This window comes from Lissotriton vulgaris, chromosome 7 (assembly GCF_964263255.1).
Source record: "Lissotriton vulgaris chromosome 7, aLisVul1.2, whole genome shotgun sequence".
In the NCBI taxonomy this organism is placed as follows: domain Eukaryota; kingdom Metazoa; phylum Chordata; class Amphibia; order Caudata; family Salamandridae; genus Lissotriton; species Lissotriton vulgaris.
The window spans coordinates 1505703408-1505730428 of NC_141695.1; the positions used below are offsets into that span (position 1 = coordinate 1505703408).

At 46.6% G+C, this 27021-nt stretch overlaps 1 protein-coding gene across 1 annotated transcript in view; it reads left to right on the plus strand.

Annotated features, from left to right (window-relative positions):
* Window positions 1-27021, plus strand: part of EDEM2 (ER degradation enhancing alpha-mannosidase like protein 2) — a 278489-nt gene that overhangs the window by 204359 nt on the left and 47109 nt on the right. Inside the window, exons 8-9 of the mRNA XM_086932355.1 lie at window positions 808-932; window positions 2454-2598. Of these exons, the coding sequence (XP_086788481.1) occupies window positions 808-932; window positions 2454-2598 (270 nt within the window). The remainder of the gene's footprint in view (window positions 1-807; window positions 933-2453; window positions 2599-27021) is intronic.

Below are 27021 nucleotides of genomic sequence, written 5' to 3' on the forward strand. Positions count from 1 at the left end.
CCAGTGACTAGTGCTCTTCTTTAGCAGTTGTAAAGCAGTTTCAGGGGTTGCAAAAAAGATTTGATCAGCACACATAAAGGGGAAAAGAACACGGAAGAGGGACAAATGTTTTGAACGCATTGCACAGCTATGATTTAATATGACTGTACATCGCACAAAGATTTTGACCAGCAATATTGATGCGCCTGAGAATTTCCTAATAAGAAAGTACAGCTACTGATGCTGCTTTTTATACCAGACACCCTCAATGAATGTAGAATGACAGGAACGTCTTTGGATAAAGAACTCTTACACTGTAGAGAGACAGGATTATTGCCAGGTGCGCCTGATCTGAGAGGAGGGACTCAACACAGTAGAACGGACATTTGATGAGTCCTGAAGAAGTCCTTAAATAGGACGTAACGCGTTGGCTACCTCTGAAGAGAAGAAAATGTATACAATAAAAGCAATTTGCAATGAGCATATCTTGTTGGAACTGCTCTTTTCCCCTTTATGTGTGCTGATCAAATCTTTTTTGCAATAGTTTGATGTGGTATTTTTTTAACATTTTTGGAAACTAGGGGTCTTGTTTCCTTTGATCTTTGCACCATACGTTGTCACTTGATTTACCGAAACACAAATAAATGCGGTACTAAATCAAAGACCTCGTTTGTAAATCATTTTGCCGTTTCAGGGGTTGTTGGAAAGTGGAGAGATGCTTATACGTTGTAATGGAAAAGAGTTTGCACAATAGGAACAATGCAGCCAAAATAGAGGCAACTGTAATCTTTAAAATAACATATTTCATTACCTGTCATTCTGTTTTAGAGTACAACAGGGCTATAAAGAGTTACACGAAGTTTGATGACTGGTACCTGTGGGTGCAGATGTACAAAGGAACTGTGTCCATGCCTGTTTTTCAGTCACTGGAAGCCTTCTGGCCCGGTTTACAGGCAAGTAGACGTGTTCACAGAATGTATTTCTGGTTTAGTATAGTGCATGTATGGTTTTCTCTAGAGGGATTTGTATTAGGGTTAAACAGTACCTCTAATGATGCATGTTTAGGATGGCTTATTTTAGAACTTATTTTGTTTCTTTGCCCTGTCTACCAATCTGTCGTGGCAAATACATTTTAAAATAGCAGTTAATGCTGTACCCAGGCTCATTTGGGACCGTATTTTCCCTTGTTGGCGCACAAAATGTGAATTTGATATTTGCAAACCATAGTTTATCCAATCTGCGCTGATCCTGCAGATAACAGCTGTTGAAACATGATTTGTTAGCCAAAGGCAAATACTACAAATGTAAGGATTAACCAACTGCAGACCATAATAATTAGCATTTCTACATCTAGACCCCACGGGAACATGTCTCTTTCTGACTGTCCCTCTGTTGCAAACATACAAAATATACTCCAGCGTCTATATAATGAGAGAACTAAAAAAGGAAGTTCCCACCAAGAATCAAAAATGTGAAATGCAATAAACATAAAGATTTATGTGTATGGATTCCCATCATTCACCAAGCCTGGTGATTAGCTTCATCATTTGGGTATCCCTTGATGTATGAAATGACAGACTAGCTCTATAGGGATCAGAGCTTGCAAATGTCAAATGGGTGTATTTAATAAGATGAGCAAGATGTAATACATGGGACCCAAAAACATTTTTTTTTTTGTGGGTATTTTATTAAATGCAGTGAAAAAGTGAAGTGTGAAAATATAAAATTGGTGCGTGAACAGACTAACTCTTCTTATTTGTGTCAGTCACGATCAAAAATTAAAAAACTTGAACGCCAGGACTTGTTTTCACAAATAGCGGTCCTAGACAGTGGTGGTCAACATGTTTCAGCACTTTAAGGCAATAGATAAAGCCATGTGCTGTCGTCAGGACCTCAACAAAACAAAACTGCAATGACTACTATTTACAATACATCAAAAAAGGATATGGTGTGAGTACAACATCTCACAGTTCCGATTCCTTCTTGATATCTTCAGTTTTCTGAAAAATACAGAACACATGAGATTCTTGGAGAAAAGCGACCAAAAAAGTTCACTCTTAATATGTGGCCACAAAATATTATGCCTACATATAGGACAGCTATTTGTGAAAACTAGTCCTGGCGTTCATGTTTTTAATTTTTGATCGTGACTGACACAAATAAGAAGAGTTAGTCTGTTCACGCACCAATTATATATTTTCACACTTCACTTTTTCACTGCATTTAATAAAATACCCACAAAAAAAATTTTTTTTTTGGTCTCATGTATTACATCTTGCTCATCTTGTTAAATACACCCATTTGGAGTATATTTTGTATGTTTAAGTCAGTTTAGGGGCTACATATTCCAGCTAGTCTTTAAATTTTGGCCTCCGACCCTAATTTAATCTCTCTTTGTGTGTGTTGTGTCCCTCTGTTGCGCCTGATTATTAGGTGTTTGATTTCTACCATATTTTAATTTTGCTCCCCGTTAGAGCCTCATTGGTGATATGGACAGTGCTATGAAAACATTCCTCAATTACTACACTGTTTGGAAGCAGTATGGGGGTCTGCCGGAGTTCTACAGCATCACGCAGGGCTTCACAGTTGACAAACGTGAGGGCTATCCCCTGAGGCCTGGTAAGTAAGATGTCAGTGTCTGTTAAGCATATCTCTGGATTCTGTTGACTAAAAAAAAATCTGTTTCTGACTAAGATTTAATTGTGTAGTTACCAGATTAATTCATGCCACATGAACGGTTCTGCCAGCACAAGCTTCTCTCCCTGTGACAGAGCCCTCCCACCTGCACATGCTTCATCAACCAAATGCTGTTCTTTCCATCCATTATGCAGCACTTCCCCAGTTTTTGAGCGGTTTTTATTTTAAGAATGACCCTTCCTTGAAAGAAGATGTTTTTAATATTTTCCTGTTCCTAAATGACAAGGAGAAAAAAAGCGTAACTTGCTTAAATTAGCATTGCATAGGATGCAGTGAGCTCCCAGGAACTACCCTGCTTACTTTACAGTGGAATTTATTCACAGTTGCTCATGAACATAAAGTTTCTCTATTTTTAGTTGATTAATGACGTGAGAAGCATTCTTATTGTGGTAATGGGCTTTTAACTAGGTGCAAACACACCATTCACCAGGAACATTGTATTGCTACCATTGGGTTTCTTTTACCGCCATCTATGAGGTTCTTCGTTGCTGCCTATTTGCAAACCACATAGCCAGCTGCCGCCCGGACATAATCCACCTGTCCATCCCCCTTACTATACCCCAATAACTCTGTCCAACAGTTCCATCCCTTGAGTTCTGTGCAAGATAATAATTAACTTTGCTCAAGGAGTGACTGCCCGCTTTCCCTCAGGCTAGTCATGTGGGCAACTTGGCAAACTAGGACATGGGGCTGCCTTGTTCTGTCCATTATTCTCTCTTATTTTGGTGGGTTGTGTTACTGCTGTCACAAGTAAGTTGACCACAAATGCATATGCTAATGATAATGCTGATACCTGTGATTCTACTGAGCCTTTCCTGATTCCTACCTACAAGTCAATTGCAAATGCAAATGTTAATGCCAAACATAATGTTGATATTTGTGATCTCATTGAGCCTCTCTTGACTCCTACCTTTCAGGTCCATGCAGGGCTTTACCACTTTGTTAATTGGAATGTGTGTGGGTTGCTGAATACGTTGAATTTCCCCCTGACTGGCTATGAATATGTCTGTCTTCGACATTATTTGTATCCAGGAAACTTGGAGTGTGGATCTAATATATGTTGATGGCTTTTCTATCCACTCCCTCGGTGCTATACCATCCCCAGCAGGGCGTGCCAAATGGGGTGTTACAGATTTTAATTTCAAATAAGTTGCCTGTTCCCACAAGGAGGCTTGCATATGTTGCACCTTATTGCCAGTCTCTCTAGTTATCATTCAGGGGTGGCCCTGACCTAGTGGTTGTCAATTTTTTTAATAACATATTTGATACCACTTGTAGCTCGGTGGTACATGCCCTTGATGAAGGGCTGGAAGCCTTTTAGAACCCGATCCATTCTAATTTTGCTATATTATGGGCAGGTGATTTTAACATCCAGGCATGCTCTCTCCCAGCGAAGCAGGTTTGGGAGCTCTCCAAGGATGAGGCGGTTAGGTCCCTAAATTTTCCTCATAATGACTACGGAAGCGCACTGAACTCCTTAATCTCAAATTACGATCTTGCCCTCCTTGAATGTAGATGCGCCGATAACTGGGAGCAGGACCCATCATTTATTGGTAGAGATGCTCACACCATAATCGACCATGGTTTGATTTCTACTCTGCATGTAATTTGATCTGTACGCCCGCATAATCCCGACTGCAATGAGTGATCATAACCCTGTAGTCCTGCCGTTCTTTTTCTGGGCCAAAAGTGGCGAAGAACCCGCACTCATAGTTAACATTGCTCCAGTTAGACCCAATGGTGTCTGCATAAAATGGGCAGGAATAGATCTTAGTAGAATATTACATCATCTAATAGGTTCGGACTACGCCGATTTCAGCTACTGCCTGGAGGGGGTGGTAGATAATGGCTCTTGGCCTCTTTTTGCCAGATCAGTACCAAGCTTGATGGGGTACCAGTTGAAGCATTCAAAATACCAGGGGATCTATGGGGTCCCATTTTGACGCAGGTGTTCAATGCGGCTGCAGGATGTATCCTCCCTCCTGGGCCGTCTCAACTATAGTCCCTGTTTTCAAGAAGGGAGATAAATCAAACCCTGTAAGTTATCGCCCTATCTCACTTCTTGATTCCTCAGTGAAATTAATGAGCAAGATACTACTAATGAGGCTGGAGAAATGGGCATATGATAATTCGATTTTATCTGAGAGACAGTTCGGCTTCAGAAGGGGATTGAGGACAGTTGAGCAATGTGTCAATTTGGAATTGCTGATTGGGAAATATACCAGGGTTAAGAAGGGATCGCTTTTTCTCTCTTTTGCCCTGAGCAGTGCCTTTGATTTGGTTGACCATTCCATCCTTTGGTCAACCCTGAATCTTCCTTGGTGCACCAGTAGAGATTATCTGTTTTCTTGCACGCCTATAAGAACATTTGTCTGCTAAGGTTTGGTATGGCCCGAACGGAATATGTTCCCTGCTTTTCGGGATCCGGTGGGGGATCCGAAAAGCCGGTGTATTGTCCCCTTTTTTGTTCTTGCTTTTTATCAATGGGGTTGATGGTGCCCTGCAAGTTCTGCAAGCTGATGCACCCAGTGTTGCCAGGCATCCATTCCCATTCTGCTATACGCTGATGATGCTGTTTTACTCTGTAGGACACCAATCGGCCTGCAGAAGTTGATGAACACATCTGGGGCCTTTATGAACTCCAAGAAAATGGTAGTTAGTAAAGCCAAAACCTATGTCATGGCCTGGTGGAAAAAGGTGTGCAAGTATAGATCCTTTTTTAATGGGGACTCGCCATATACAAGTGTCAGCTCTTTTTGCTGCCTAGGGATTCTCTTTTGGAGCAATGATACATGAACAATTCAGGGTGCAAATGCTAGAGCTAAGATGAGTAGGAATTGCCACTGGATTTTTAGGTTGGACCAAAGGTTGAATTGCCGACCGGTCAAGGTAATGGCCGACATTTACCAGGCAAGGGGGATGTCCACTGAAATAAATGGAGGGGGGGGGGGGGGGGGGGGGTTACACCTTTAGTAATTCCTTAATAAAAACTTTTGCTATTTCTTCCTGCATCAGCTTCATCTCTAATTGCCCATAAAGAAGCCGGGTCGCGACTCTTGGGAGATCAGCTTCTATTGATAATTGTGGCTTTCTTATATATCTACATCTTTTAGTACCTTATTCAACATGTCTGTACTGCAGAACCGTCTAAACGTTATCTCTCTTAATAAAAGTTTTATTAAAGCAACTTTTTTAAGCATAGGCATGACCTTAAAGTGAGGACCTCGGGAAACCAACTGTTGCCTTTTATATGTAAACCAATCCTCAGGAGGGTTGTCAGCACCCTTTGTCCCTTATTAATAACTAGCAGCCCGTCCCGACCTTGTCCGGGAGCAACAGGCTTCCCCGACCCCCGGCCACCCCCGACATTGTCCAGCAGCCCGTCCCCCGCATGCCCCGACACCCGCCTGCCCCGACATGGGTCCCCTTACCTCAGCCGCTGCTCCTCCCGCCTGTCCGCTGCTCCCACCGCCGCTGGCCTGTCCGCTGCCTCTCACATCACCGCTCCTCCCCCGCGCCATGTCCGCCGCTCCTCGTCGCGCTCCTGGACACCGCTCCTCCCCGCGCTCCTGACGTGAGCACGCACCTCGCGGCCGGCGCTACTTCGGAGGGACTACTTTTTTTTTACTGTACATTTTTTAAATAATGTTTTTTTTAAAATTTACATAGCCTATAACCATCTACCCATCATGACGATTCCAACGGTGTATCGGGTGTGTGGATTGGCGCTGTGGTTCCCGAGTTTACCAGCCTCAAAGGCTGAAAGTTCTTCCTTTATTATAGTAGTATAGATATCCAGCACCATTTCCCCCTGATAAGACTCTGTGCGGTCTTAGTCCATCATTTGGTTGTCTTTCCCAAAATCAGGGTATGTCCCCCAAACTCATTTGCTTGTCCCTGCATTGGCCAGTCTTAGCATAGCACGCAGCATTTTATGATGTTCTGGGGGTTTTACAAGTATTTAAGGAGTTATTACCTTAAACCAATTCTCCTTGCTCAGAATATTAGAGATCATAAAACTGCATTGAGTTATTTGTTTGTACCTCAAGACTCCCACCTTTGTTTTAATGTTGCACTTTACATAAGGGGGAGGCCTTATATCTCACGGAAAGTATTGTGTGCTAGCTGTGACTCAGGGAAGTGGTGGGGCTGCTTCCTTTAACCTTTCGTTTTATGTCATCTGTGGCTTTTATGCCGTTCTTTGCTATGAATGTTAGAGATTATAAATCTGCATTGTTATTTGTTATTACTTCCAGACCCACATGTTTGTTTAATGTTGCATTCCACGTAAGGGGGGGCATATCTCAGGAAATTATTGTGTGCTAGTTGTGACTCCGGGAATTGGTAGGCCTGCCTCCTTCAACATTTCGTTTTATGTAATTTGCGCTTTTATGCCATTTTGAATTGCACTTTAATTCAATTTTATATGATATTGTATATACTTTTATGGCTGTTCTAATCTTCTGAATAAAGATCGAATTGACTTGGTACAGCCATATATTTTAGTTATTGGTGATATAGCCACCACCCTCTGTTCTGGGACTCATTTAAGAGGGAAAGCTCACCCTGTAGTTCTCGATTAAGTGATGGGAGGCTTGCTTTCCTTTTTAGACATTGTAGTGTCTTTTACATATGTATAGCAGGACCCTTCTGTTCCCTGATGGACTCTGTAGAAATGACGTAATCGTATGGCTGTATTGAGGTGTAGTTGATAAAGCTGATAACTCAATGCTTAGCTTACTGTTAGTTAACAGTTGCACTCTGTAGAATAAAGATTTGCACTACGGAGCTCTATGTGGCGTAGTCATTTGCATGCTACCAGGCTGGGGAGGACGCTACAACCGGTGATAAGTTAGGGATTCTGCAACCCGAGGCGAGGAGCGACCTGTGCAATTGGTCAGCTGCTGGGACCCCGTGGTAGGGGAACCACGTGTGAGTCCGAAGCCTGAACTACCCGATCCCCTGCATCCTTCCTTCAAATTGCTGGGCCTCTCGTTCCCACTATTAGAGCCACCACACTTGCTGCCTCCATTTACATCTGCCCTGCGGGTGTGAACTTCCTGCACTGCCAATCTCTGCGGCAGCCTCCTGCAGGACCTCCCGCACCGATCCTGCAATCCTGGACCGACGGCTTCTCCGCATCGGGAGGCCAGCTTACCTCAACATCGCAGGTGAGAGCCCCACTGACCTGATACACAACCTCACCTCACTACACCACCGCAGGAGCCCTCATCGAAATCTGCACCAACCATCTAAGGCAGCTGAGATAGACCCGACCCAATATACCCTGCAACAGCATTGTGAACTTCTAGCCGACACTGTGGCATTCATGACGAGCTGGGCTCGTCATGGTGTAGCCTCCTCGCACACTGATGACGAGCCCAGCTCGTCACGTAACATGGGTTTTTTAAAATCCCAGCATAGGAGGAGAATTCAACTAGCGCGGATGTGGTTAACTAGACTGCAGTACTTGTAGGGGCATATTCAGAGCCATACCTTGGGCCCAACTCCATGCCACAAGCACGAACTTCCTCTCTTTCTAACCCCTGCCCCAACGCCATCAATCAACTCAGTACAATGGGTTCTGGCTCCGAGGCTTAGACAAGTATCTCTCCTCCGAAGCAACTCTCCACTGGTAAACGATACGTGCATGTGACCCGGCGGTACCCTGGGCCCAACACCCTACACACTCAGCACTACGCCACCAGGCCTACAGAAGAGTACTCTTTCCTGGCTCTGGGGCACTGACAAGCAGCCTCTGCTGCTGCCGTGAGGGAACGGCTGGTCACTTTCATCTTCGGCCGTGAGGGGAACGAAAACTGCAGCTCGCAGAGGCCCTTGCTCTTCCGTGACGCTGCCAGCGCGCCAGGAGGCGCGATAAAAACCCTGCGGCCCTCCCGCAGCGCGGGTCTCTTTCCTGACTCTGGGGTACTGACAAGCAGCCTCTGCCCATCAGTGGCTGGAAGAGGCTGGGCTGGGCCATCACTCTTGGTTTTTATTTTTTTTTGCAGCGTGTTAAGATCCTGACTCCAGTTGAAACATCTTGTTAGCCTATTCTGAGTATAAACATGGGTAGGCAGATTGGTGTGGGGATATCAATCATAGCACACCCACAACTGTCCTCTTCACTCCAACCAACTTCCATTGACAGAATGCTACAGAGAGCAATTGGAGTAGTTGCCACTGAGAACGAAATAACTGAAAGACGCTTGTCTTTAACTCCTGACTTTGCCCAACCCATTAGCTTGCATGATGTAGCAGGCTCCCCAGTATCCACCCCCCAGGAACTTCCAAACCCCCCCCCCCCCCCGAGTACTTCATCGAGAGGGTGCTCGCCCGAAAGTCAAGAAAACCAAAAGTGTGGCTTCATTGGGCCAAATGCAAAAAAAACTACCTATGGTCCACACAATGGCGGGTGAATCCTGGGAGGCTAGTTTGGAAACACCTTTATACTCCGACCTGGAGCAGCCAGCCTGGGTTATAGACGTGATGGTGGACTTACAGGTTCAAGTGAGGACCATTGCGAAGGATGAGCTAAAAACTTGTGGGAAAGGGTGGACAAGCTTGCAAACCTAGTCGAGCTATGGATGGACAAGACTGATGCAGCCCTGAGGACAAAGGAACCGGCTAAACCTGCAAATACTAATCTGGCCCTGCCAGGTATAATCCCTGAATCCCTAGCGACTGACTGTATACCAACCCCTAATCCAACATCCCATTGCAACCAGGAAGGTGGAAGAAATGGTTTAACAAATGCTGAAGAGCTTGGAAAAGGATCTAGTTTAAATCACCAGGTACTCAAACAGGGGGTACAGGCAGGAGGAAAGAACGCCCAGACCTTACCTAGACCCCTAGAAAGCAACACTTGTCAAGATCCGGACACATATGGAAAGATCATCAAAGCAGAACCTGGGGCCGGTATCGGAATGTGAGGATGAAAAGTCTAGGTCAATCAGGACCACACACGAGTCACCTTAGCATCAATCCACTAAACCCTGATCCTTCACTCCAGGACTCGCAGACCTCGATCACAGCACAGAGGGACGTAGCATATACCTCACCTACTCGAAGTGGCGCCCACAATCCAGCCAATTGATCTAGTACAGTACAGTGAGTAGAGTACTGCCAACTCCCCCCGGGTAGTCAGGGGAACGAAGTCACAAACCCCCCTTGCTCAATATACCAAACGGGCCACGCTAGCTTACAAATCCTCCTGGAATGTAGCTGGACTACCCTCTAAACTGGATAGTCCGGACTGGTGTCGCTTCATAGAGCAGCACGAAGATTGCATGTTCCAAGAGACATGGGCCAAAGATGAAACATATAGATTGGGCTACGCATCATTTAGTATTCCAGCCACTCACTCAGGGAAAGGCAGGCCTTCTGCAGGCAGGCCTTTGTACCTGGGTTGCAGTACACCTGGGCTGCCAGGCAAAACAGTTGAAGAATTTTTCCTGTGACATCCTCTGTGTACTCCTTACCTCTCACATAGGGTTAAACATAGTTTCAATTGACGTATATTCTAGCCCTGTACCAAGAGGGAAAGAGTCCTCCACACTCGACCAATTAACTACCTGTCTTACAACTATCCCCGCAAACTTTAGGGTAATCATTGGCGGCAACTTTAACTGCCAATTTGAACCCCTGAATGGCTTGGTCTCCCGGCACTCTCTGTGAAAAGAATTCCTACTGGTCCATCCTAGAGCCCCACATTCCTCCTATTAGGTTATGGACCCCCTAGCACTACAGATAAGCACCCTCACATTAAACTTCTCACTGAGAGCTTGTAATGGACACACCCTATCCGACTCGCCTGGGATTTATACCTTCAATAGACTGGGGCACACTTCTATTATTGACTACATCATGGTAGATGTGAAATCATGGCATAAAGTGTTAGGTTTTAAAATCAGTCCGCGCCATGATAGCAACCATAACGCCCTCATCCTAGTAATAATTACACCCTTTGCTAGGAATCCGTCTGCCAAATTGCCAGTCCCAGATACAGGCCTGATTCAGTCCAACGGAGGTAGGAGAGTTCGCTGGGGCGAGTTTGCCAAGTCAGAAGACAAACTGGCCACGCTCTACCAACAAATCCTCCCATATTTTTCAGCTGCATATCAAGCTGCAGAGACAAAGGCACATCTATTTACAATTCAATAATCTCTGAAAATCACCATGAGCTGTTTTCCGCCATGGCCACGTTTTTCTACTTAAACAAAAAATCTAGGGCGACCAAAAAATCCCAACACCCATTGTTTAATTCAAACTGCTGCAAGGCTAAAAAATTTCTTATCATCGCCATTAAAAACAATGCCAGGCCAGCGATTAAAGACGCATGGGTAAAATACAAGAATGCCATTGCTAAGGCCAAAAAAGTTGGGAATCGCAAAAGTGGGGCCAGCTCAGAAGTGCCTTATCAAATCACGACCTAAGGACCTTCTGGAATATCATCAACTCAGGGTCTCAGGAGGGCAAATTAGCCATAGAACCCAATATTAGCGGAGAAGTGTGGAAGGCCCATTTTAAATCACTCTACTCAAGGCTTGATGATGGGGAAGGTCAAATTCACAGACCCATACCGTCCCTTTGCACGATATTTGCAGAAACTCCACCAATCTCGCTAAGAGAAGTTTCCGAGGCCCTGGGCATGATTAAACCAGCAAAGGCCGCAGGGCTGGATAAGATCCCTGGTGATCTTTTCTGCTCTGAGCTGACTGTTTACGCCCCTTACCTAGCTTCCCTGTTCAATGCAATTCTCCAAGGTATGGCGATTCCCACAACCTGGGCAGGAGCCTAAATTATACGATCTATAAAAAAGGCTCTCCGCTTTTACCTACCAACTATCTCCTGACTAGCTTGATAGATGTAAGCCAAAAAATCTTTGTACGTGTCCTACTGGGGAGTCTCCAAAACTGGATGGAGGAACATTACATCCTGACCCCCCCCCAAGCCAGTTTTCGAGCAAGGATATCAACAATTGACCAGATCCTAAGGCTACAGATGATTCATTGAAAAACTGTTAGTATAGAGGGTGGCAGCCTTTACCTCATATTTGTAGACCTTAAGTCAGCTTTCAATCTGGTACCAAGGGACAAACTCTGGGCAACTCTACTAGATATGGGTGTACCAGAGTATCTTTGCCACCAGTTAAAAGGATTACATCAGTGCAACTTTGCCCAAATTAGATTTGGCAAAAACAACGAACTATCATCTCCCCTGCCTGTCGAGAGAAGGGTTCGCCAAGGCTGTGTGCTGGCCCCAACTCTCTTCTGCCTTTATATTAATGGCCTAATAGAATCTTTAAATGCCGAGGTAAATATCGATGCTCCCAGGTTGGCGAAACGCACTATTCATGCCCTCATGTTTGCAGATGATACCCTCTTGCTTGCCAAATCCCCTATGGGAATCCAGAGAACCCTGGATAACGTTGGCATCTTCTGCAAACAGCGGGGATTAGAAATTAACTTCCAAAAAACAAGTACATGGTTTTCAATGGGGGTAATACCACCCTCCCAAGCCCTTCTCTGGATGGAAGTCCCTTAGAGAGGGTATCCATATTTGAGTACCTGGAAATTACACTGACGGAGAAAATGGATTGGGGAGCCCAAATCAGTAAATCAGGCCTAAAATTATCCCAGACTACGGGGGGTATTCTAAAATTATATATGACATGCACTGATAAACGGGTGAGTCCTGCGGTGGAAATCTAGAAGGCCCAGGCTAGGGCGGCTGCACTTTATGGAGCTGAACTATGGGGCATTGTTCAACTGGCCAGCTACCTCGTTCTGAGAATATATTTACTAGACAACTCATTGGTTTGCCACCCAGTACACCTTTAATACCCCTACGTATGGAGCTGGGAATTAGACCCATCGAGGATGAAGCTGCCCTCAGACCCTTATTATACTGGAGGTGCCTGTGGTTTACCCCTGAACTAGCCTCCTATAGAGAAGAACTGATTGATGTCATGGGGTTGCGGGGTGCAGGGAAGTTGCCCTGGTGGTTTCACGTCAAGAAAACATGTTAGGACTTGGGCAGGGGCAGTCTGTGGCACAATGCAGAAGAAATCTCCCTAATAACTCACAGAAAAACTCTAATTGAGCTATAGAGACTATAAGCTCACCCAGCTTGAGATGAGATCCTCAATGGGGAGACTGACGGCTGAGTTCCAGGAAGTTAAATCCATATGTATTTTAGAACCAGTGTTGGACGACATACAGCCGCTCTTGGCTAAGAAGCTTTATCTGCAATTTAGGTATGGAGTCCTTCCGCTGTGTTCATGCAAAAAGAAGAGGGAGGGCCACACAAAAACAGAGTGTCCAGCGTGCCTTAACGTAGATGAGAATGATGTTCATGTGATATTTTTCTGCCAAGGATACTGGAAGGCTTGGTCCCGATGGCTTCTACAACTTTGCAGGAACTTGGGGTTGAGACATTGTCATAGCGTATATAGGATTTTAAAATCTGACACACGTATACCCATTGTCTTTTCGATGGAACGCTTTTTATTCACTATGTGGTGCACGCGTAGAGCCATCTTGAAAAAAGCCTCTAAATAGGAATGACAACTGTCCTTGATAGGTTTCAACAGATGTTTTTGCACCAATTTCTATTCATGCGGCTGCTATGGAGTTAATTGAATTAATATTAATGCCTAATATACCTGTTCGGAATGTGCAATTACCCCCGAATGCCTGTGGTCTTATTTATGCACTGTGTGATAACTGGAGGCAAATATGCCAGCTGTTTAAATCCCTTTTTTAAGCTTTTAAGTCATTACTTCTATGTGTACCGCAACTTTCAAACTTGTATGGAGCAAACAACTATTGAAACCAGCCTCCAAAGCACATGCACTTTATGTTCCGCTCTATAGGGTGGCTAATGCCTGGGGAAGTTTCCCCAGTGCGTGGAATGTAAATCCTGTTCCCTATTTATTGTATTTTATCCATTTTTAAAATGTTATTCTTAAATTGTGCTTTTATGGCCAATTGTGCCAAAATAAAGTTTTATAAACGAACAAGCAACCCGAATTAATGAGAGGGCTCTCCCTGAGAGTTTGCTGAGGTCCAGCAAACTGCTTGTCCATGCCAAGCGCGTCTCAGTTGAAGTGAAGCAGTAGACAGTTAGCAAATGTGTCGTCAAAGCACCACTCCAGCCAGTACAAGGATTTCGAGAAAGGTAAAGGCTTTCCTAGAAAGTTCAGTCACAGTGGGCCTGGAACCTGCTGGTAAGGCCGAAAGGAGAGGTACTGCGCCACAACATAAGACCGAGCCAGTATACATACAGTACGATAGCGCTAAAGGATAAGCGAAAACCAGGTGCAGAGAAGCACAGAAGCCTGCGATAGCCAAGTCCAGAAGAGCGCACCAACAGTAGAACCACAAAGGCACCAAGAAACGCTAAGGCCAAGACAGCCCGGTACAGAGAATCCAAGTGCTTTCACCAGAGCTAGAGTAAAGAGATCTATGTGACCTCCACATCGGGTGCAGCAACCAAATTGAACGCACAGGGGTTGTGCTTCTGGAGTTGTTGGTACACAGAACTGGCAAACCACCAAAGCTGCAGGGTGCACTCACCACAACTCAAAAGGTCTTCGAGAATTGAAGGGCTTCAAATACCGTGGAAAGGTGCACAAAATCTGGCTCCACCACTTTCCTGAATCCGCGTCTTCCATTCGATATTACTAAAAAAACGGAATATTGGTGCCAGATGTACTGCATGGATTGAGAAGTTTGATGATTTCATCGGCACACTAGTAGAAACAAATGACAAGAGGCAATAAAGAAAGTACCACAAGCTGATGAGATATATTTTACTGTCAGATTAAAGCGGCGTTGGTAAATGAGTTCAGTCTGATGCTGAACGATGACTGTGAAAGGTACAAATCTTCAACCAAGCTAGATAGCAAGCTGTAGAAATGACAAATGAGTTTGTCGTCAGACTGGAGGCCCTCATCAAACATTGCAAGTTCGATAAGTTCAATGATTAAGAAGCCATTTGTTTCAGAGTCATCAATGGTTGCATTTACGACTCGTTCAGATGACGTATGCTGCGTGAGACACTCAGTCTGGAGAGAGTAATCATGGCTGCGAGAGCAGAAGACCGTGCAGAATGACATGCTGCTGAAATGGAAACTGGAGTAGCCAGAGTGACGATGAAAAACAATGCAGAGACACAAGGTTGAAGGCCTTGATGTGATGATTCTGGGGAAAAAAAGTTTATTTTGATGCAAATTCTCCTGTCTGCACAAAGAAAATGTCCCGCCATTGGTCAAACGTGCAAGGGCAGTGGTAAAGAAAACCCTTTCATAATGGTTTGAAGAACAAAAGAGAAACCAACTACATCACTTCTAGAAGAGAAAAAGGACACCAGAAGTCACAAGATCACATTAAAGGTAAAAGGTTGTTCATACGTTTCAGCATCAATAGTGGTGCTTCCATAATCATGCCATCTGAGAAGTACAATGAACTATCGGTTGTGCCCCGTCTCACACCTTCAAAGACTAAATTATGCACAGGGGTTACCTACATGCTTTTGCAAAGTCAAGAATCCTTTGAATCCACCATGTAACACAAGAAAACGAAGATATAGGGCCAGACGTAGGTAACCGGTCGGAAACGACCGAAAATACCCCGATTTTCGGCCGTTTCCGACCGGTAAAGGGCTATGGAGATGTAGGGGCTAAAAAAACATACATTTTATGGTAATTTTTCCGAATCGGTAAAATTACAGAATCGGTAAAAGTACCGATTCTGTACATTTTACCGATTCGGTAAATTTACCATTCGGTAAAAATACTGAAAATGTATTTTGTGATGTAGGTAGCACTTCTAACAGTGCTACAGGGCCTTTAGAATTCGGTATTTACCATGCAATACAATTGCATGGTAAATTACGAATTCCTGTTTACATGCACATCTGTGCATGTACACCTGTGCCATGTGGCACACAGACATGCCCTAAGGGCATGTATGTGTGCCACATGGCGCAAAAGCCAGTTACAGGGGTGCAACAGGGTGTCAGAGTGACACCCTGTCCCCCTTAGCAATTCGGTATTTTTACCAATTTGGTAAACACCGAATCGGTATTTACCGAATCTGTAAATACCGAATCTTACCGATTCGGTAAAAAATACAGAATTTTTACCTACATCTCATTTACAGATTCATAAATACCGAATCGGTAAAATTCGGTATTTATGAATCGGTAAATGAGATTTACCTACATCTGACCCATAAGTACCAATTCTTCTTAAAAGTACTTTGTCAAGTGCATGTTTACTCAGTTTTGGTACTGATGCAGAAATGGGTCTGATTTCAATCAGTTACAACATAAATGCTCATGCAGACATCGTAATCAGTTCCCAACAGTTTCATGGACTGGGACGGCTTAAGACCATGAAAGTGCGACTTCACATCAAATGAAGACATTCACCCTGTTACTCAATGGCATTGTCTACTTACAAGAAGCTTTTGAGGAAGAACTGGAAACGCTGTTTAAGCATAACCTACTTTTTTTTATTTTTAAATATGTTTATTTTTAAGAATTTGAATTTACAAAGAAGTCTTGAATGCGCGATAAAAGTTGGTAGTTGGGCAGTCGTAATTGGTATAGGGCAAAATATATATCAACAGAGAGCACGAGGTTAGATACCAACACAGTACGTATACAAATGTATACATTGTTCCAATAAGTTTAAACCCTACTGCACTCCCAGAAGGTGTGTATGAATGCACTGCATTGTGTATGGCATCCAAGACAATCTGGGTTATCTGCTCTCACCATGGAATCAAGTTGTGCTCTGTCAAAGTAGGTCCTATGCAGGATTTTGTACTGAATGAGCCTTAGTTATAGTTTGATCGCTACTTCTCTTGGGTGCATAAGGGAGGCTTCCTAGTCAATATCCTCTAGTGGACCAGTGGGAAATTCCCACTTAGTCCGAAGAGGGCCTAGTTTGTCAGGCATATTGTTAATCAGTGTTTTATAAGTCAATGAGATGACTTGAGTCCGAATATCTTCCTGTAAAAGTCTACCTTCTAATGGGGCTTATTCCGGCAGTGTCAGTGCATCCAGTCCCTCCGCCTGCCAGACATGTTTTAGTCTGAGATAGGCATAGGCTTGAGTGTCATGTAGCTGATACGTGGCTTGCAACAAGGCAAATGGGGCCAGTGTGCCTGCCTGCAATACATCCCCTATTTTAGAGATCTCTATTAAATCCCACTGTTTAAAACCTCTCAGTTTCCGAATTTCAGTCAGTCTAGTTTCCTCCCACACCGGGGTCTCCCTTGTTAGTTTCATGACCCATTTCATTAGCATCTCAGCAGTTTTCCACGCCTCCAGCACGTGTTGGGTAGGTGGTAGGAGTCAAGTGTAGCCTTTGCCACCATAGATAAAGTGTAATTGTGCACGCCCTTTAAATTGTAGCCATTCCAACCTGTAGGTGGTGTGGTTTCCTGGAGCGTTGTTCCTGAGATGTGGCTGCATACAAATTTGTGTAGTACAGTGCAAAGGTCCTTGTAATATCTGTGGGTGTTGTATGTGTGGAGCTTTGGTCTGTAATGGACGTTACCCATCTTGACTCCATTTCCTTCCTGCCCAGCCACGCTAGCAGTTTCCCTGCCCTGTCGCCTGTCTCGTAGAGTTGATGTTGGACTGCCAATTGCAGAGGCCTCACCTCTCTGGTCGCCAACGCCTGATATTCCCTTTTAGTTATTTTGATTTGGCGAAGGATATGAACAGTCATTGTGGAGGGGCCTCTGCCCTCCAGAGTCAAGAGCTTGCGTTCTAACGCCTCCATCTCATGGGTTACTTGTCTCTTTTTATGGGCCATTATATTTTGTGCTCTGTCTCTCAACACCATCTTGAATGCTTCCTACAAAGTGACTGCTGACTGTACTGAACCTATATTCTCATTAAAGTAGAACTCGGAATCTACGCGTAGCTCTTTAGCAACCCTTCTATCTTTCAGGGCCCATGGGCTCAGTCTCCAGTTTATTGCCTGACGATTGCCCGTCCCGCCCACCATTAATAAAAGTGGTGAATGGTCCCCAAGCTAGGTATTCCACGGTAGCAAAGAGATAGTCTAATCTCGAAAATACTCTATGAGCCCCCAAAAAGTAGGACTAGGCACGCAACATGGGGTGGTGTCGTCTCCACAAGTCCCTCAGTCCAAGGGCATCCTGTCTGGAATTTTGCCAACATTTTGGGCCCTTGGGGCCCAGGTCTTAGTTGGGTTTGATCTAGGGAGGGCTCACCACATCCTTGAAGTCCCCTCCAATGATATGTATAGCAGATCCGGAGTGCAATAGGATCTTTGTCAGCCTATCTAGCGTATGTCACAGCTACCTCCGGAGAGGTGTCCGGCGCTGGGGGCCATCGGAAAGATTAAGCAAACTATTGCCCAGAGTCACGTGGTGCTAGGCTAACCTGCCTCCGCAGCCGGGGATCGAACAGTGAACCCTGTGGTCCGGAGTCAGGCACCATGGCCGCGGCGCCACACCTCTTCTAAGAACGTCTTACTGTTCCAAATTCCCTGCACGGCAACATAAGTGCCGTCACAATCCACCCACTGTTGAGTAATACGAAAGGGAGGTGACGTTTTAATGAGAATAGCCACTCCTCTCGAACCCTTAGTAAAACCTGCATGTGCCAGGGTAGTATAATGCCCTCTTCCCAGGAAAGAACAACTCAAACCTAATAGGTGCGTCTCTTGTAAAAAGATTATGTCGGGTTTAAGTCGTTTGAGATAATGAGATACCAGACTCCACTTGATTTTGTTTCCTAACCCATTGACATTGCATGCCAATGCCGTAAATCTGTCCTCAGTCATTGCAGCACACTTCGTGACTCATTACATTTGGTTTAACTGAAAAGAGCAGTCCCCCCACCCGCATGACAAACTCAATACACAACATGCAACAAAGTCTAATCTACCCCACACCCTACACTCTTCAGGTTCCCATACGCTCCCCCAATTTGTCAACAAGACAACTCTGGCATGTGTAATCCACCAAGAGGTCTGTAGCTCTCCCTCTTCCCCCTGTTTTAATTAACTACACAATAATATGATAACAGCACTCAGTGTACTTCCCTGTCTTAGGCCAAAGTTCTGCAATGTCTACCAGGCATTAGGGCTATCTTACTGTCTGTTGGCGGCTGTCCGGCCCCATCTCAGTCCTCTTCGCCATTACTGGGCTGATGCTGCTGTTTCGTGCTTGTGTCGAGCAGAATCATATCTGATGCTTCCAACCTTTGAATGCTCTCCAGTAACGGGTGATCACTATCTGCATCTGCTGAGTCTTCTCTTTCCGACAGTTCAGTGTGGATGTTGTCACTGGGCCTCAGCAGGGTGTGTGTCGGATGACCCTGCACTGCCTCGTTGTCAGAGTCTGATATTTGTGACCTACTTTCTCTAGGCCGCAAGGACCTCGCCGGTGTTCCTCCAGCTGCACCTCGGATTCTCAACACTCATATTGTGCACTTATCTTTAGGTCTTTCCTGACTGGAGCCCAGTTTCTTTTCTGTGAGCCGATCGGGAGCTTGGGATGATCTGCTCCTGAACTGAGGCCGTTCCTCAATCCACGATCATACCTCTTTGGGAGTCTGAAAAAACAATGTGGTACCTTGGAAGATAACTTTAAGCTTGGCTGGGAACAGTAACATGTACTGAATCTTGAGTGCTCGAAGCTTCGCCTTGACCGGATCAAAGGTTCGTTGTTGCTTTTGCACATCCAGTGAAAAGTCCAGGAATACCATCACTCGCGTATTTTCATATTTGATCTCCCTTAGCTCACATAAGATTAGGTCTCTGTATTGAAAGTTCAAAAAGCGGGCTATCAAGGGTCGAGGGGGGGCCCGAAGACGGGCGAGCAGCAGGCATCCTGTGTGCTCGTTCTATGACACAACAGGACGAAAAATGGGTATTTGGAAGGGTGTCTTTAAGAAACGACAGGAGAAACTGGCCCGGGTCCGATCGTTCCACGTTTTCCGGAAAGCCAAAAAATCTAAGGTTATTCCTGCAGGCCCTATTTTCAGCATCAACGACCCTCCATGCAACTTCTTTCATTGAGGCTAAGAGCCCCGTCACATCCTTCCACATAGAATGAGAGGTATCTTTGAGCTCCGAGATGCAGTGTTCAGCTTCAGTAACTCGGTCAGAGACTTTTCGTAAGTCGTGGCGTAGCAATGTGACCTCAGAGCGTATCTCCTCCATCTTCCCTTCCAAGCTTTCTCTTGACTCATGGATTGCTTGTAATATGGCCGCATTGTCCGGAAAGGGGAGCTGCACCTCCCTCCGCTCCTGTGGGCACAGGGAGCACTTTAGCAAATCAACCTAATTTACCTTGCCGCGACGTGTTAGGCTCCTTAACCTTCGCCATTGCAGGCCATCTGATGTGACTCACCCACTGCAGTGTCTCGTAGTACCTAGGCCAGCTGCAACAGGATGCCTTCTGGGCTCCCTCCACCTACGTGGCGGACCGTCTCGTCCCTCGTATGTGTGCGGCTTCTGCTGGCGCCACCATGGGATCATGCCCGAAGTGGTAAGCCAATTGTTCTGCAGTTTACAAGCCTTTGTAGACAGGAAGTGTTAGGCCCGTTCCATGTACCCACACTACTGGAGTGATGTGTCCCCAGAAAGGCAAGAGCTTGAGATGTACACTGGGGCCCGTCGTCACAACGGTCCCCTGAACACATACCTCAGCCGCTCGCAGCCGAGTTAGTGGAATCAGAGGGGGGGAGAAGGAGAAAAGCAAGTCTCCACCCGCAGTGGGCGTACCGCACGCTCTATGGGTCCAGACCCACTGCCTCTCCGACACTGTGTAGTCGGTAACAGAGAGGATCTCCAGGGCAGCTCCGGAGCAGGTGGCCCGGCCCTCCGCCACCCATCGCGAAGGTGGAAGGACGCGGGGCACTCGCTCAGTCCCAGGGGGCTTCACCTGGCGCAGCAGTCCCGCCACTCCGGCCCCACAGGCCACAATCCGGGACCCAGCAGCTGAAGAGACTCCTCTCTCCAGCCCTGGGTAGAGAAACCTGCCCTGGGGGTTGCAGCACCGGCAGTCCCCACAGCAGTGTACCAGGCAGCTCACATAAACAAAAGCCAAAGGGCATAGGGGTAGAAAGAAAAGTCCAGCAGTGTTTCCCCTTAGGTCTTCTCAGTAATATGGCCCCCTCTAAGCAACAACGTGGTCCTGGGGCCTCTGTCCCATTCCCCCCTTCCCCAACGCGGCTGGAAAGGTCGTCTAGATCCGGGCAGCCCCAGGCCTGCCGACCCGTGCAGTCCCGCTCAGCGCAGGACATATCCGCAGCAGCTGGGGAAATGCAAAGGTGTCCGCTTTCGGCACAGAGCTGCCCAGCAGGAATCGAGATACAGATCCGGCCACCGCGCAGCTCCAGGAGTCAGAGGCCCCCATCCTCTGGCACATCTCCTCCGGTTCTTCCACTCTGGTATCCCAGGTCCGACGTAGCACATGCACCGGATGGACAGTCACTGCTTCTTTTGTTGTGTCCTCAGAGGGTGGAATAATGCTCCCTGCTAAGTCCGCTCTCTGGTGCATCGGTGCCCAGGAGGCACGCACCCCCTCCACTTTGCAGTCCAGGGCCGTATCGGGCTCCACAGATCACCACTGGCAGCCCCGGCAAGCCGTCATCTTAACAGGCCGCACACCGACTGCACTGCAGGAAGGGCTCATATCACCACAAAACCCCTCGGTGCAGCATTTCTTCAGCTCGCCTCAAACTCAGCACAACTTCTGGGCAGCACTGGATCAGTTTCAGGCGTTGAAGGTTAGGATAAGTGGCAGGATTCAGTTGGGGCCGGTGGAGCTAGCGGAAAACGCAGCTACCCGGCCATGCTGTTGGCCACAAACCTCAAAGCATGACATAATTGAACGCTCTACTTGTCGGACACTGTGGATGTCACCCATAGTGGTAGTGCCCAATAAGGACAATGGAGGTGTTGTGCGCATCTGCGTTGACATGGTCTAAGCTAATGAGGCAACTGAGAGAGAACGACATGCAGGTCTGCAAATTGCAGATATGAGCACACCGCGTAACTGGTGCCAAAGTCATTTCTTGCCTTGATCTGAACAGGTGGGACCATGTTATGTTATGTTAAAATCATTTAATATAGCGCTCAACTCACCCGGGGGCATCTTGGCGCTGTGTGAAAATAGGGATCAGGACAGAGAGGATAAAGTTAGAATAGGTGGGATTTGAGGAGTTTCCTGAACTTGCTGTAGTTCGAACAAGTACGAATGTCGAGTCGCTGCTTGTTCCAGTAATGAGGAGCAAGATAGGAGAAAGCCTTTCCTCCACTATGCGACAGACGAATTCAAGGGACGCAAAGTAAGGCTTTGTCACAGGATCTAAGACAGCGTCCTGGGGTGTAAGTGTTAATTTTTTGTTGCAGATATAGCGGGCCCTTTCCATTTAGAGTGTTATGGGTAAGGCAGCAGATCTTAAAACAAGATCTTTTATTATTGGAAGCCAGTGCAGCTCTTTCAGCAATGGTGCTGAGGGTGTGCCAGATGGGCGATTAACCCCTTCGCTACTCATGACGAGCTCAGCTCGTCATGCAGTACACTGGTCGTGTGCTTATGACGAGCTGAGCTCGTCATGAACAATGAGAAAGGAGGATCTGCAGCACAGGAGGGGAATTGCCTTAGCAGCCATGTGGTTAAGGACAAGCCTTGCAGCAGTATTTTAGACTACCTGGAGTTTAGCCACTAGGGTCTCGTTGACATCTGCAAAAAGAGTGTTGCCATAGTGCAATCTAATTATTACCAAGGCTTGTACCAAGGTCTTACAGGCAGAGGTAGGGAGGTAAGGGAAAATTCTGTGCAGAAGGCGCATGTTGTAGTAGCAGACTCCTGAAGTAGTCAGAATGTGCTCTTTCATAGTGAGAGCTTGGTCAAATTCTATGCCCACGTTTTGTACGCCTTGCTTAGGCGTAGGCGTAGCGCCCAGTTGATGCGGCCACCAATCGTTTGTCCAAATGGAGGCTGCCTTCCCAAAGAGCATAATCTGTCTTATCCGAGTTCAATTAGAGATAGTTCCTACTCATCCACTCAGAGATGGCTAGCATGCCCGGGGTGAAACAGTTTTTGGCTGCTCTCACATCCTGGTTGAAAGTAAACATCAATTGAGTGTCATCCGCATATGAGATAAATTTGAAGCCAAAATGCTCTGCAACCCTGGCATGGGGAGCCATGTAGATATTAAATGGAGTGGGGCTGAAACAGGAACCCTGCGGAACACCCTTTTCCAGGATTGTCGTGCCTGAAGAGTATGTACTAGGATGACGGTTTGATGTCTCTCTTCCAAGAAATGCTGAAGACATTTTAATGCCAGACCCTGAATGCCGGTCTCTCAACTGTGTCAAAGGCTGCTGAGAGATCAAGCAGCACAAGCATTACCCGCGACCAACCCACAGCTCAAGGAATCAGTTACGGACAGGAGCGCTGTTTCCGTCCTATGGCCAGGTCGAAAGCCAGATTGGGAGGACTCTAAGATGTGATTGATTTCGAGGTAAGTGACTAGTTGCTTGTTAATTAGGCTTTCAAGCAGTTTACCCAGAAGAGGCAACAAGGATATGGGTCGGTAATTGGCCGGAGAATATTGAGGGTTTCTTTAGAATAGGACGGACACAAGCCGTCTTCCACTCAGCTGGAATGAAGCCGGTTTCCACAGAGCAATTCAAAATCTCTAGGTCATTTGGGGCAAAATAGTTGGCCATTGGAGGCATTATTTTGTAAGGACAGATGTCCTGAGGGGAGCCGTATTTAGCTGTCATCAGAGATCTGCAGATTACCTCCAAGGTAAAAGGGGTGAAGCTGTCCAAAGAATAGGGAGGTTCCTTAGACTGGTCCCCATTAGGACTAATGATCTCGACTCCAGGCAGAGAAGGGCGGTCGAGTTTTGCGTAGATGGAAGAGATTTTCTCCTGAAGAACCATCATTGGATTGGATACATTACCACTTTTACAACCCATATTGGTTTGTTCAGAGTTAAAAGACTCAGTTTTGCTGGCTGATGCCGGTCTTACTTTGGATTTACAAAAGGGGGTGGTGATGAACAGAGTGTCTGAATTGAGCAGACCACTCTTACCCAGTCCAAAGATCAGGGCTTGATCCATCACCGTTATTTATCTCACTGCCCCATCCCAGCTCAGAACCTGGCTATATGCAAATCAGTCTGTCCCTGGCCCAGTGCATCATGGGAACAGGGCAGACTAAACTACCAAGCCAATTCTTTACCAGAAAGGAGACAAGCTACCGGGGACCGGTTTCTGGCATTTCAGCCTCTTCGGCCCGGCTTGCTTGAATCCTGATGGAGCAGTGAGAAAGGGACTCATGTCTGAGTATACCCTGCCACACCTATAGTGGCCAAAATCGATTTACAAAAGGGGGTGGTGATGAACAGAGTGTCTGAATTGAGCAGACCACTCTTACCCAGTCCAAAGATCAGGGCTTGATCCATCACCGTTATTTATCTCACTGCCCCATCCCAGCTCAGAACCTGGCTATATGCAAATCAGTCTGTCCCTGGCCCAGTGCATCATGGGAACAGGGCAGACTAAACTACCAAGCCAATTCTTTACCAGAAAGGAGACAAGCTACCGGGGACCGGTTTCTGGCATTTCAGCCTCTTCGGCCCGGCTTGCTTGAATCCTGATGGAGCAGTGAGAAAGGGACTCATGTCTGAGTATACCCTGCCACACCTATAGTGGCCAAAATCGATTTACAAAAGGGGGTGGTGATGAACAGAGTGTCTGAATTGAGCAGACCACTCTTACCCAGTCCAAAGATCAGGGCTTGATCCATCACCGTTATTTATCTCACTGCCCCATCCCAGCTCAGAACCTGGCTATATGCAAATCAGTCTGTCCCTGGCCCAGTGCATCATGGGAACAGGGCAGACTAAACTACCAAGCCAATTCTTTACCAGAAAGGAGACAAGCTACCGGGGACCGGTTTCTGGCATTTCAGCCTCTTCGGCCCGGCTTGCTTGAATCCTGATGGAGCAGTGAGAAAGGGACTCATGTCTGAGTATACCCTGCCACACCTATAGTGGCCAAAATCGATTTACAAAAGGGGGTGGTGATGAACAGAGTGTCTGAATTGAGCAGACCACTCTTACCCAGTCCAAAGATCAGGGCTTGATCCATCACCGTTATTTATCTCACTGCCCCATCCCAGCTCAGAACCTGGCTATATGCAAATCAGTCTGTCCCTGGCCCAGTGCATCATGGGAACAGGGCAGACTAAACTACCAAGCCAATTCTTTACCAGAAAGGAGACAAGCTACCGGGGACCGGTTTCTGGCATTTCAGCCTCTTCGGCCCGGCTTGCTTGAATCCTGATGGAGCAGTGAGAAAGGGACTCATGTCTGAGTATACCCTGCCACACCTATAGTGGCCAAAATCGATTTACAAAAGGGGGTGGTGATGAACAGAGTGTCTGAATTGAGCAGACCACTCTTACCCAGTCCAAAGATCAGGGCTTGATCCATCACCGTTATTTATCTCACTGCCCCATCCCAGCTCAGAACCTGGCTATATGCAAATCAGTCTGTCCCTGGCCCAGTGCATCATGGGAACAGGGCAGACTAAACTACCAAGCCAATTCTTTACCAGAAAGGAGACAAGCTACCGGGGACCGGTTTCTGGCATTTCAGCCTCTTCGGCCCGGCTTGCTTGAATCCTGATGGAGCAGTGAGAAAGGGACTCATGTCTGAGTATACCCTGCCACACCTATAGTGGCCAAAATCGATTTACAAAAGGGGGTGGTGATGAACAGAGTGTCTGAATTGAGCAGACCACTCTTACCCAGTCCAAAGATCAGGGCTTGATCCATCACCGTTATTTATCTCACTGCCCCATCCGAGCTCAGAACCTGGCTATATGCAAATCAGTCTGTCCCTGGCCCAGTGCATCATGGGAACAGGGCAGACTAAACTACCAAGCCAATTCTTTACCAGAAAGGAGACAAGCTACCGGGGACCGGTTTCTGGCATTTCAGCCTCTTCGGCCCGGCTTGCTTGAATCCTGATGGAGCAGTGAGAAAGGGACTCATGTCTGAGTATACCCTGCCACACCTATAGTGGCCAAAATCGATTTACAAAAGGGGGTGGTGATGAACAGAGTGTCTGAATTGAGCAGACCACTCTTACCCAGTCCAAAGATCAGGGCTTGATCCATCACCGTTATTTATCTCACTGCCCCATCCCAGCTCAGAACCTGGCTATATGCAAATCAGTCTGTCCCTGGCCCAGTGCATCATGGGAACAGGGCAGACTAAACTACCAAGCCAATTCTTTACCAGAAAGGAGACAAGCTACCGGGGACCGGTTTCTGGCATTTCAGCCTCTTCGGCCCGGCTTGCTTGAATCCTGATGGAGCAGTGAGAAAGGGACTCATGTCTGAGTATACCCTGCCACACCTATAGTGGCCAAAATCGATTTACAAAAGGGGGTGGTGATGAACAGAGTGTCTGAATTGAGCAGACCACTCTTACCCAGTCCAAAGATCAGGGCTTGATCCATCACCGTTATTTATCTCACTGCCCCATCCCAGCTCAGAACCTGGCTATATGCAAATCAGTCTGTCCCTGGCCCAGTGCATCATGGGAACAGGGCAGACTAAACTACCAAGCCAATTCTTTACCAGAAAGGAGACAAGCTACCGGGGACCGGTTTCTGGCATTTCAGCCTCTTCGGCCCGGCTTGCTTGAATCCTGATGGAGCAGTGAGAAAGGGACTCATGTCTGAGTATACCCTGCCACACCTATAGTGGCCAAAATCGATTTACAAAAGGGGGTGGTGATGAACAGAGTGTCTGAATTGAGCAGACCACTCTTACCCAGTCCAAAGATCAGGGCTTGATCCATCACCGTTATTTATCTCACTGCCCCATCCCAGCTCAGAACCTGGCTATATGCAAATCAGTCTGTCCCTGGCCCAGTGCATCATGGGAACAGGGCAGACTAAACTACCAAGCCAATTCTTTACCAGAAAGGAGACAAGCTACCGGGGACCGGTTTCTGGCATTTCAGCCTCTTCGGCCCGGCTTGCTTGAATCCTGATGGAGCAGTGAGAAAGGGACTCATGTCTGAGTATACCCTGCCACACCTATAGTGGCCAAAATCGATTTACAAAAGGGGGTGGTGATGAACAGAGTGTCTGAATTGAGCAGACCACTCTTACCCAGACCCTTGCTCATTGCACCATCAGGATTCAAGCAAACCGGGCCGAAGACGGCTGTAATGCCAGAAACCGGTCCCCGGGAGCTTGTTTCCTTCCCAGTGTAAGAATTGGCTTTTGTAGTTTGGTTTGCCCTGTTCCCAT